This window comes from Colletotrichum jinshuiense, chromosome 3 (assembly GCF_051148585.1).
Source record: "Colletotrichum jinshuiense chromosome 3, complete sequence".
In the NCBI taxonomy this organism is placed as follows: domain Eukaryota; kingdom Fungi; phylum Ascomycota; class Sordariomycetes; order Glomerellales; family Glomerellaceae; genus Colletotrichum; species Colletotrichum jinshuiense.
In genome coordinates, this window is record NC_139310.1 from 1,420,672 (window position 1) to 1,433,498 (window position 12,827).

Sequence of the window (12,827 nt, forward strand, 5' to 3'; positions counted from 1 at the left end):
GTGGTTTCATTTTGCGTCACATGGGAGAAAGGAGTATGGGCAGTGATACGTCGCGTATCACTTTGGCGACAGATCTGAGTTCTAGGCTACCGTAGGCCATCATACAGTCTCTGCATCTCGCCTAAAACCACTTCCGGACGGAACCCGATGGCCGGATGACGCAAATCCATTGTAACACTTGCTGTATATGTGTATCAGGTTGATGCAGTCGACCGAAAATCTGATTCAATGCCAGGTTGGTACTCTCCTTGGCGCTTGGTGTAATCACGGGACTCAAGTGCGCAGGACATCCGCATACGTACACAATTGGCGTGAATTTATACTGATTTGAGTTGACTTCTTAGTGAATCATCTAAATTCACCACTATACATTGTCTTTGTTTGTCGGCCTGCGCAACAACATGTACGGTTGCGCCTGCGCCTACGCTGTCTCTGCAGTCCAACAAGAGCCAACAAGAGGATTCTCGGCTCAAATTTTACTTATTGATGACTTCGCGCAAGGGAAAAATAGAATTCATTTTGAGAACAATGAAGCAATCTCTCAATTAGGAGAAAATCGCAGGCTTTGTTCTGACATCGACTCAATCTACAGTATCTAGTCTCACAGAATCTCGCAAGAGACACTATAATCCAATGGAGTGGTATTGTTGGATTACTCAGCCAGAATACAGGGAGTTGGCCAGCAGCAGTAGCCGGCCGCGGCAGCAGAACCCGGAGATCCAACCTCCGGGCTGGCAATAGTGATATCTTCACTACTGCTGCTGCTGCCAACCTACCTACTCTTCTACACACAAGACAACAGAAGAATACAGTACCAGTTTTGATCCTTTGATTATGTTCGATTATCACCCGTACGGGTAACCTGTGATCCCAACAGGTATAATATCCAGTCATGAGGCCGGCCCTGGCGCAGGCATCACAGGCCACCCAAATGGTGGCGATTTCATCTTCTGGAATACCTCCGGATCCATCGAATTATCATTGACCCAATCCAACAATACATCGAAGTTTCGGCAGACCTTGTGGTTCATGAAGTCTGGAAAGGGCTGCTCCCAATTCTCTACCCAATTGAATGTGATCATGTCGACTGACCCGGTACACTTAATGGCTTGTGCCAATATATCGAAGCAGTGTCCAACATGGGCTTGGTGTTGTAACCCTCCTGGTTTGGGTCCCTCTTTCGGTTCATAATAGTGTTCATACGATATCTCTCTTCTGAGCATATCTAGGCAATGTAGGTGGTGAAACACTTCAGTTTGGGCAATGTAGGCATCTGAGCCGTAGCCAAGTTCCTCTGGGATTTTGACGGCAATACTAGGGTCTTTACCAAGTCGTCTCACATCTGCCTCCCCAATTATCAGAGGCCAAACGTGGTCACCGATACGGTGCCATTCTCTGTCGGCTGCTTCGCCAACTCGTTGGCGCAGGATAGATGGAGGGTCTGTATCGTATAATGTTCCGTTCGTTGTTCGATCAACTTTTGGTATGTCGAAGCGCTCGAGAATAGGAGCTGAGGGATCTGATTAATAGGCTGACCAGTATTTAACAGACATATTTCAGGTGCAGTACTTACAATAAAAAGATGTTGCTTTCCAATAATCCTGATCGTCAAGCTGCTGTTTCGACGAGACTATCCATATCCACATGATGCATGATGAAATAAATACACCGATGTTGGCAAGAGTTATAAACACTGTCGGTCGGAAGAAAGACTTTGACCGCCAGCTTGCTTCCTTTTTGTTGCTTGTCTGCTCTCCGCCGTTGCTAGTGGACAAGAGAGCCTTCTCAAGATCCTCATCTTCATGGCTACTTGACGTAGTCACACTGTCGCATACAAGTTCTGATGAGCTGGTCGAAGAGCGCTCAGGTATATCCATCATGAATTTCGTACTTATGAATGCGTGTTTGGTACGAATGGGGCGTGCGAGACAGAGGCCTCTGTGGACAAAGGGTGTGGCGAGAGCTTCTAGTTTCTGGTCGAAGAGGAGAAGGTTGCCCTCAGCACAGACGTCTCACACGCAGCTGATTCTTTTCGGTCCTTCCGAGACACCCAGCAGCACATCGAAGGATGTGAGATATCTACCTGCCCCAAAATTACAAGAGGCACTCAATGCTGTGACAATCGATTCCTACAACCCCACAGCATTATGCTACGCTGTTCCTTCGCATCCGTCCCAAGTCTTGGCATGTCTGGATAAACCAGTCAAAGGTCAGATTGTAGTTAAGGCCATTGACAATCTATTGTCCGGCCGATGCAACCTTCTTCATCGGGCATCTGTGCGACCTCTGACGCAGCCCCGTCCGCAACCGAGCCGGAGTTCCACGTCGTCTAAGTGACGAGGAATCACTCATCCCGACGTGCTTCTGCGCAAATCCTGCGTGATTTTCAGTAGCCGCCTACTATTGGAGGCCACTGGTTCTGGCGTCATTGCGCACTATTGATGCAGCTTTTTAGACTGTTGATGGTGAAAACCGTTTACATAGCGACAACATTGAGATCCATCTCCGATAACAAAACCAACAAAGCACTTCTCTTCTCAGCATTTTTCACGCCACCAACTCATTCATCTTACATCTTCTATCTTACCTCCCAAGTACGCCTATAAACTGCAGCAATGCGTGCTCAGTATTTCATTCTTGCCGCTGTTGGCTTTGCAGCCGCTGCTCCCGTTGGTACGCATTTACATCTGCTAGGCATAAAGTGTTAGTGATAGCTAACAAATGCGATCTACAAAGAGATGAGAGCAGCTGATGCTGAAGCTGAAGCTCTTCCTTTTTACCCCAAGAGAGGCGCCGATGCCGAAGCGGAGGCTATCCCTTTCTATCCCAAGAGAACTGCTGATGCAGAAGCTGAAGCTCTTCCCTTCTATTCCAAGAGAGATGCCGATGCCGAGGCGGAAGCTATTCCCTTCTATCCCAAGAGAACTGCTGATGCCGAGGCGGAGGCCATCCCCTTCTACCCCAAGAGAGGCGCCGATGCCGAAGCGGAGGCTATCCCTTTCTATCCCAAGAGAGGTGCCGATGCCGAGGCGGAGGCCATCCCTTTCTACCCCAAGAGAACTGCTGATGCAGAGGCTGAAGCTCTTCCTTTCTACGCTTGAGAAACACATGTAACGGGTGATCACCATCAATTGAGAATCAGCACAGATTGGCTCGCGAGGGCTTGGATAGTGGCAATGGTTTAAGCCTTAGTTTTTACATGGACAGAAACTGCGTGAACATACGATTTCAGGCCTGAGTAGTTGCCAGGGTCAATCATCGGTGACAGAATCTTTTGATTGGAATTCACGACAAGTTAGAGCCCAGAATTAGGTTACTATTTAGTCCAGATTACCAAATGTCAAGGACTAGAGTTGGGCACGCTCGTTAGTCGCAATCCGAAATACAAGGTGTTATCTATTAGTGCAAATTACGTTTATTAAAAGCGTGGATGAAATTTCGATGAAACTCTTTTTTATCAACTGAGGTATTTATTTTCTGCGGTTCTCTCTTTACTCTCAGGACATCGAGTTTGTAGATCATGGCTAGTATCCCCTGATCTCCGATGGCCAGCAAAAGCTTGACCGCCGAAGCTTTGATGTAGTGGCGCTTGTCTCTTTGTGAATTTGTACTTAACCGCTGTTCCCAATTTCTTAGAATACTACCATGTGTCCACAGTAGGTTTATTCGAGGAACTGAATCCTGAAGGAAGCTTGGCGAATCGGTAGGGTCACATCGTGGCGGCGAGAATCAGCCAACTCAGCTTCAGCCAGCCCTTTGTAGGCGGCGACATTTTAGAAGACGCGTATGAAACAAAAGTTCGTACGTACTGCATGCAGTGTCATCCGTCATCAAGCGCACAACCGGCAAGTCTGCGGGCCGTCTTGCTGTAGATCAGATCAACGAGCTTCTACCTTGGGTCTAGGGTGCGGGGCGTGTGCAAGACAGGCATGACCGGCTGCAATGTTGTCAGGTTGATAAGCTCCTTCCCTTCCTTTTTTAAATAATTGTATCAAATGTTATCCCTTGGCGCTATCATTGCATGACGCACAACTTGGCTGCATCTCGTCAATGATAGAATGACGTGAGTGTGGCATGCAATCGTGTGACCGTCTAGCTTTTACCGACAACGGACAGGTTCCAAATCTTGCTCAATACACCAGTAATCTATCTGCCGCACTATCAATTTGTTTAGCAGACTTCAACGAGTGGTTATAGAACATACGACGCAGACTCACTTGAAATCACCTGGTTACAACTGATACAATATGTTGGGGGTGTAAGTAAACTGTCACAATGAACGTATAATTCACTAACATATCACAGGTTAGAAAATATTACTTCACTCCTAACACGCAAAGATGATGGACGATATGCACGGCTACCTTTAGATGAAGGGAGCAAGTCGAATCTTGAGAACGATGGGCAAACGTTGCCAGTGACCACTACGTCTACGATGAGGCGAGTTACATCCATTGCAACTCGCATCGTTATCGTACTACTGGCCACATACGGCTTCTACTCTCTTCTTGTGGCTCATTTTCCATCAACCTCCAAGTCACATTACCTTTCCTGCAACTGCGGCGAAACCATCGAGGAGGCCCGTGCAAACGGTTGTGTCTACGACTCTCTCGCCGCAGCATGGCTTCCACCACACTGTCGTTCTGCCAAGTTGACATCAGAGTTCGAGTCCTTAGGTCCGAACAAGGCCGACATCACAGGCAATACTTGGGGGTACTGGCACGACAAGAACCAAACGCACCCCATGACACTCTCAGAAGTCAGCGAACTGCCAGAAGCGGCCCGCCTTGGCCAGCATGCGCGCTTCTTCACAACGCACGAGTGGCATGTTGTGCACTGCGTGTTCTACTGGCGCAAAATGTGGGAGGCTGCGCGGTGCGCTAGAGGGGAACGGGGAGCGTCTTGCGGAAAAGACGGCATGCTGGTGATTGAGAAACGCTATGACACTCTCATGCATATCAACCATTGTATGACAATGTTCCTAATGCGAGAACCTCTCGAAAATATTGCCGCCGAGGCAGGCGTTGCGCTTCATTCGGACGAGTTGCATATTGCAAAACCTCATAAGCATCAGGACGCTGGCAAAGATAGTGGAAGTCAGGACCCAGCGGCGAATGGAATGAAATCCAATCATGAATCAGGGGATCCATACGATGAAAATAAGAAACACCACAAAAATGGGAAGGATGACCCATACGATAATTGAGATGCAAGGAGAGGCGAGATGGGAGGACGATTTTGCAATCCAACAAAATTGAACCTATTCTATCTTTTTCCTCGACCGTGACAGAAATATAGCAAATTTTGACTTATCAACCCATCCGCACTAAACTTTTATTTCTTTCTTTCTTTCTTTTGACAAATCATGGACAACATTAATTCTGTGCGTTCTTGGGAACCATACTGTGGGGTCTTAATTTCTGTTGTCATCTCTGCTGCATGGACCTAGGGAGTTTTGCTTATGTTTTTCATTTATTTTTTAAGTACAGTGATGGCCCGAAGAGACTTTCTGTTTTACTCGCAGCTCTCAGGAGCGGAATGGCTCTATTCTGTCCAAGCTTGAGGTTAACAACCGAAGTCATGGTGTTATACTTATCCGATCTTGTATACATTGGGTGCAGTTGAATGACCCTCTGCACCAACTGTGGTGCATTCCGGTCCATGATGGGACTACTCTTGTCTAGAGATGTTATCACTGTGCCGTTAGTGCCATTCAGATAGAACAGCCCCCCACGATATCGCGTTTGAAGTAATGCGTCACATGACTAGACTTCGGCCAAGGCTTGGGCCGATTTCAGGTTCCGGCCGCATCGACTTGAAACTTTATATTGACAAAGGCACGGCTCCCAACATTCGGTGCATCGGATACTTGAGCCTCATTTTGCGAGCTTCCGATGACTGGAGCGACGATCAATATGCCCCCACTTTTCCGCAAGGTCAAATTCGATTTACCACCTGGGTTTATCTTGCAGTTCTTTCAGGTATGTTTAAACCCATGCACCATCAATGATCTCGCAGATCACCAACCAGTAAGATCCACTCGCTATTGCTGTGGTGTATAACGATGCTGTAGTTGAGCATCTGACTCGTACCGAACCCCGATTGCCAGAACTGATCGGCGCCCGGTCCAGGCGCAGTCCGAGAAACCCGATGACATGCTTTATCGATGACGGAATGAGCCGTCTGGGAGCCATCTAATGGGCATCAGCATATTGACTTTAACCTTAAGACACAGACCAAAACCAATCGTTTACTAAGAGACAGGGCTTCCTTGCTTTGAGGCAAGCCTCGCCGGACTACTTCGGCGACCAAGTATGCAGATCTTCCCAACCCAGCATAATTAGCCCAGGGGTAGACGAGGAACTTAGTTAGCTTGTAGTGGCTTAGGTACATGTGAGCGATTCCGAAGTCTACCATTTCAAGGCCGGGCAATTTGACAAGCTCTGGTCCTTCACCATGCTGGTATGCATAGCTTCATTTCCCCACAGCCTGTCAGCCATAACATCATCGATGCATTGAAGTCCACTGACACCGGTGTTGATATGGGCACTTGGGCACAAGAAAATTTTCTAATGTTGAATTGACACCACCGTTAAAGCCCCAGGTGCGGAAGATTTTGGGTCAAAATTCAACGGCCTGGCCCATAAACAGATTGATGTCGGCATTGTTCAGCATTGTTCGCTGGGAATAAGACAGTCTGTAGGATTTTTTATCCTCGGAACCTATCGCTCGGTTATACAAGTTCAAAGTTTACTCTTGATCTTGTGGTCACAGCTTCCCGTCTTTCCTTGCCAAATAACAGGTACTGTATTAGCTCGAAGCTCGGCCCAAGGGGCAAAAGCTATTCACCGCTTCGTACCTGAACCATCTGTAGCGAGGAAGCTTGATCAAAACTATCATCATTATACACGCTAGAGGCTGGCCGCCATTAATACGCAGTCGTGGTGGCAGTTACTCTTGTCTGCACTTGACTCCGAACTGTAATTCCATCGGCATCCCACAGACCAGCCATAAATATTAGAGCAATATGTACATGATAGAACGTACAGAACATGTGCTGTAGATTTCTAGTCACCTGTGCGCCATCGAGCCTCGAATTCAGCATCTTTTCATGTGATTACAGCTAGTCATCTTGCTTCTCACTGATCTACCAGATCTTTGTCTTGCCGTTCCTATTTGGTGGGAGTGGGTAGGCTAGCGATCTTTGGTTAATAGCAATCACCAGTGAGCTGCATATAACTCAACAGGCGCTTTACGTCACATGATGGTTCTGAAGCCGACGGATAAGATCCGGACGTGCAGGTGCGAGCAAAGACCCGATCAAAATCATTCGCTTTCGGAACAATTTCAAGGATTTACATCCCTTGTTGCATTCCCAAGATTCCGCATCGGGCAATTCTTCACCGTCGCGAAGGCATCCATCCCTTGCCTAATAGACACGAGTAAGGTCAACATGAAAGCTCATTATATGTTGTAATTCTAATCATGCGGCTGTGGAACGAAACGAATGTGGTACACTAAACCCAACAAATACCTGTTGATGTTTCTTGATGTCTAGTCATCTTGGTAGGCACTAATGGAACTTTGAAGATCCTTGGTCACATACCTTCAGAACAAGCATGGCAAGGAAGGTCCAGACCTGTTAGAAGATGTTGTTCCTTGCAGTTGATTTCAAATAGCTAGAGGTGAAAAGTGGATTTTATTTTTATTTTATTTCCATTCTAAGGAACGCCTAAACTCACACTGGTGTTGTGCTGTATATTTTGAGTTATCGAAAGCCCCCTTCCCGCCTCATCATGCCACCTCTCCGCTGTCTGCGGGATAGTTTGGGGAATCATGTCCGTGGTAGGGAACGGTGCAGTGCGCAAGCCCCGTAACTTTCCGAAAGTTATGCGTTAGGCGTCCCGGATAGTTGGGATGCGAGTGCGGATGTGCCTGATCTTCCAACTTCGGCAAACGAGACTCTCAACATTCAGGCCACAAACATAATGTGTGCACGTCCACGTGCTACAAACATTCGGTCCCGCAATCAACAGTGCTCCGCCATACCACCAACTTCCGATCGATCTCTGGGAGATAACCTAAACATCGGTGGTTAAAAACCTAAGATGGGAGGGGTAACGGTCCAGAGGTTCTTGGCACGGTAAACTCTCGTCAATCGATTGGGCGATCAGCTTGTTTCTCTGCGATGATTGGCTTTTATCCATACCCCGCAGCGGGAGATGTACGTGGCCCGCGAAGATCATGCACCCGCGCGTGTGGTTACCGATTCCAAGTTAGCCGGCATCAAATCTAAAGTTGCGCTACCCCGCGCGCCGATTCAATGCAAAAGTCCGTCGGCCAGTGCTTGAATCATGAAGGATCCCTAGCTTTGGGGCTCTGCGGAAAGAATTAACGCTGTCACTAGCGAACGACATGCGGACGGACTCGTCGGTTTCGGTTCCGACAGCCAGTTGAATGTCTGCCTTGTGCATATGCTCTAAGCTTTTTCATCTCAAGTATTTCGCAACACCAGCTTGAGGTATGCCAACCCCCCATACGGACATTATTCTTGATAAACTACAGTCTATACTAGAATTCATAGATGCCGCGCCCGCAATCTTACGCGGTCTTTGAGTCCGGGGCCGTCCGCCTCGTTTTCGGCTACCGCGCGGAGTGAAGATCTGGTCATTAAACAATAATTTGCCGAAGTCAAGGCTGGAATCTAGGTCGTCTCAGACCACCAACTTAACCTTATTGGTGATCTTTAGACTTAATCGCAAGTACAACTAAATATTACCAATTTGGGTTGTGTTTGCTTCTTGGCGCATAAGCAATGAGTAAGAATTGCATTGAAGTTGAAGTATTAAAGATGAAATGTTCCTCCTCACAATTGTCCATGATGATGTTCCAGTCAAGCCAAGTTGTGGTTCACCACAGGTTAAAGACTTCAACTCCTTTCTCAATTCCTCCAAGTCACCGTTTACATCATGTTCTCACTCAAAGTCACCTTTATCACCACTCTCCTGTCAAGCGCCCTTGCCGCACCCCTCATCGCTAGACTGGATAGCGATGATAGTTTGGCAAGAGTCTTTGACGAGAATCCTCGAGCCTCCATTGAAACTCGTGACGATGGGCTTGGCGAGGACTTTCCTGACCTTCATACACGCAATATCGAGGTCAACCAGGAATTCGCCGACATTACCCCTCGTGGCGAAGAATTTGAGGAGGATCTCAGCAACGGATTGTACGCCCGCGATTTGGAAAGCAGTGAGGATTACTCCGATCCTCAGGCGCGTGATCTGAAGGAGGTCAGCGAGGTCTACGCTACCTACCAGTCACGTGAGGTGGAGGCCGATGAGCAACTCAGCAACCTCCAGACTCGCAATTTGGAGGTTAGCGATGATTTCGCCGACCTTGAGACCCGCGATGAGCCAGCTGAGGATATTGGCGGTGGCCTTTTCCCTCGCGACAAAAAGAGCTCGAGTTCCTCATCATCAAAGTCGAGGGTCAACCAGGAGAAGAAAGAAATCAAAGACATTCAAAACGATCAGAGGAAGCAGCACAAAGATGCTAGGATTGCCGAAAATCGCGAACGCGAAGAGATTGACGACGCTCGCAGAAGGCAACAGAATGCCAAAACCTCGAGCGAAAAGGCGAGGGCAAAGGCCGACAAGAACCGGGAGCAAGACGAACTGAACCATGTGAAGAATGAGAACGCGAGGGACAAAGCCCGTCTTCAGGCCGAGAAGAACAGGGAAAAGGACGAGCTTGCCGACGCCAAGAGGGCGCAGAGGAATGGAAATGGCAGAATTGTCGACGTCCCGGACTCCAGGCCAATTGGAAACTACTACGTCCCTACCAAGCAGTCAGAGACCTACCGCAATGGCGACAACACAAGAAGGCCTGAATACTATTCCAAAGACACTTACAACTATAACTCTCAGCGAGAGAAGGCGAACGAGGAGGAAAGGATTCGCCAACTGGAGAGAGACAGAGCCCGCGAGGACGAAAGAATCCGCAAGGCGCAATTCGACAAGGACAAGAGCGGTGATCGGATTCGCGAGCAAGAGAGGCAGAAAGCTCGCGAGGACGAACGAATCCGCCAATTAGAATACGATAAGAGGATCAACGACGATCGGATTCGGGCAGCTGAGCGGCAGAAGGCTTACGGGTACGACAAGAACACCTACGACCAGCTGATCCGCGATGAACAGAGGCGGAGAGATCGTGAAGATCAAAAAATCCGCGATGCGCAGTACGACAAGAAGAGGCAAGATGAACTGATTCGGGCGGAGGAGCAACGCCGAGCTCGTGAAGATGCCCGAATCAGGGACGCACAAAACGATAAGAATAGGTTTGACGAGCGGATTCGCGATCAAGAGAGGCAGAAAGCTCGCGATGATCAGAGAATCAGAGATGCCCAGCGAGATCGCCAACGCGAGCTTGACAGGCAACGTGATCGTGACCGCGATCGTCAACGCGAGCTTGACAGGCAACGTGATCGTCAGCGCGAGCTTGACAAGCAACGTGATCGCCAGCGCGAGCTTGACAAGCAACGTGATCGCCAGCGCGAGCTTGACAAGCAACGTGATCGTCAGCTCCAACGTGACCGACAAACCAAGTCTGACGAACAGAGACGGCGCGAGGAGCAAAGACGTCGAGATCAACAGCGTGACAGAGACGAACAGCGTCGTAGGGAGGAGCAGCGTCGTAAGGAGGATGAACGTCGTCGGGACCAGCAACGCCAGAAGGAGGAGCAACGTCGTCGGGACCAGCAACGCCAGAGGGATGAACAACGTCGTCGGGAGCAGCGTCAGAGGGATGAAGAGCGGCGCCGCAAGAACAAACCAAACTGATCCTGGTGCGGTATTGGGCCGAGAGGATGGGTCTTTGGTGGGTCTGGGGTTTAGGAACAGTATGAATAACGACCGATTATGAACAATATCTTGGCGTTTGGCGTGTATGCTTCTCAAATTTGATTTGTTAATCATTCATGACGATTTAGGAGAAATAAAAGTGAGATTCACACTGATTGAAACAAGCTCTGGTGAAAGCTTTCATTACGGTAACGAATGTGTGTACAATCTCTCATGGTGCGGTTCGCGATGCGAAGGAGACCAACCTGGCCATGGTCTGTCAATGGTGTTGACAGACAACGGACGGTAAAACCTTTCTCAAAATAATTTCCAATTCTCCTGGTCTTCCACGTCTGCCACGATAGTCTGAGATGTCCCAACACAATCATTGAAAGACTATCCCGCGAGAGCATAGGCCGCCATTTTTCAGAACTATTGGTTGACCAGGCTAGTCCAAGAGCGCATGTCAACAGATCCAACCACTTTGGATAGCAAAGTTGGCTCCCTGTACGACAGTTGCATTGTTGAGACGGAACAGTTGCTTGCGCAAAACTGTCGGGTATTCTCACTCGGGTCCATTGTCGTCAGACGGGATCTGCTGGAACAGAGTGGTGTAGGTCAGTAAACCAAGGTATCCCGGGTTGGGCTAGTGTCTCGGTTTCGCTACCGCGCCCGAGGCCGAGAGGCTAGAGGGTGTGGCGAGAGCTTGGCGACATCAGAGTCAAAGAGTCGATCGCTAGCTTTAATGTAGAGACAAACTCCACTCTGACATACCAATGTCATCATCAAAGGTTGAGAGAATCTGTTGGCTCCTTTTGCGCTTCTTGAAGGGGTTTCGCGGCAAAAGCAGCCTACGAATTTGGGCATGCGGACTGGACATAATGGCAAGCCAGCTCTCAGAACCTAGGAAGATCGCAAGTTTGCGGGCTTTAGAGGTATGTCGGCTCTCTCGTTGACGTGGGAATGTCCTAAAATAGTTTGTTCCCAGGCTTCAGCAGCAGTTTGTCCGCGCGCACTACTCCGTGTTCGTGGGTTTCTTTGTGAGCGCCTGGCCTATCAGATTGAAGGATGGAGTCGTCCTGGTCAAAGTCCCAGCAATTTGATTGCAAGGAGAGGCCCTTTTGGGCGGGTTTTACATATAACCCCAGAATCACACGGGCAACACGGGGTACTCGCTAAATTCTGAGTGGTTGATCGCCTGCACTTATGCATTTGTTTGCTTTATACGTGAAGTCGATGTTCAAAATTCTGCTGAGCCTTCTCCATTTTTTTATTAATTTCGGTAGACCGAGCATCACAATGTCTGCAAACTCTCGCGAATCCGGATTTTCGGTAACACAAATGGCCAAATTGACGCTTTAAGAATATAAAATTTAGCTTCGATAGCTCTGCTGGTCAGCGGGAGCAGACAGGATGATCACAACATAAGACAAAATCGATGCTACTCTGGCTGGGCGTTTGACTCGGTTTAGCCCCGTACCCGGATAGCTTGCTCTGATACAAGTGGCATTGATGTTCTCCAACCATCAGTATTTCTTTTCCCTCCCCGTGTCTATCCCTATCTCTCGGCCGAGAGTCGCATCCGGTAAAAACGATCGCCCTTGCAATGCGCGAATTTCTTTCTGTCGCAGATTGACGAATTATCGCAAAGTGACTTGATGCCTGGCTATTTTTGGTTCATCAAGAGCACCCCGCTGATCATATGTACTAACAACCTTGGTGGTGTGTTTAATTGAAAGAGTGACAGATCATGTCATGGAGCATGGAGAGAAAGAAAATCGGTGGAACGTTAACATGACCTAGCGCTGAGCGGCATGGAAACGTCTCTGGCCTTCATGTCTTCCCGAAGATTCTTGACTATTCTGAGCTTCCCCCGCCCTCCTGCATAGGCCCACACGGGGCCATAAAACAAATATACACATCAAGGTTGAGTAGGGAAAAATGATGGGTACGCGGGATAAGGTGGAAACTTGCCCCCGTAAACCACCC

General features: G+C 48.5%; 2 protein-coding genes across 2 annotated transcripts; both read left to right on the forward strand.

Annotated features, from left to right (window-relative positions):
* Positions 1-2,615: 2,615 nt before the first annotated feature.
* On the forward strand, positions 2,616-3,101 carry EsH8_III_000424 (uncharacterized protein; the record flags this gene model as incomplete). Its single annotated transcript, XM_083262149.1, has 2 exons — positions 2,616-2,673; positions 2,767-3,101. The coding sequence occupies 2 exons, from the start codon at positions 2,616-2,618 to the stop codon at positions 3,099-3,101; spliced, it is 393 nt and encodes a 130-aa protein (XP_083122636.1).
* A 5,868-nt stretch (positions 3,102-8,969) lies between these two features.
* On the forward strand, positions 8,970-10,838 carry EsH8_III_000425 (uncharacterized protein; the record flags this gene model as incomplete). The annotated part of the gene is made up of 1 exon (XM_083262150.1): positions 8,970-10,838. The coding sequence occupies one exon, from the start codon at positions 8,970-8,972 to the stop codon at positions 10,836-10,838; it is 1,869 nt and encodes a 622-aa protein (XP_083122637.1).
* Between the last annotated feature and the right edge of the window lie 1,989 nt (positions 10,839-12,827).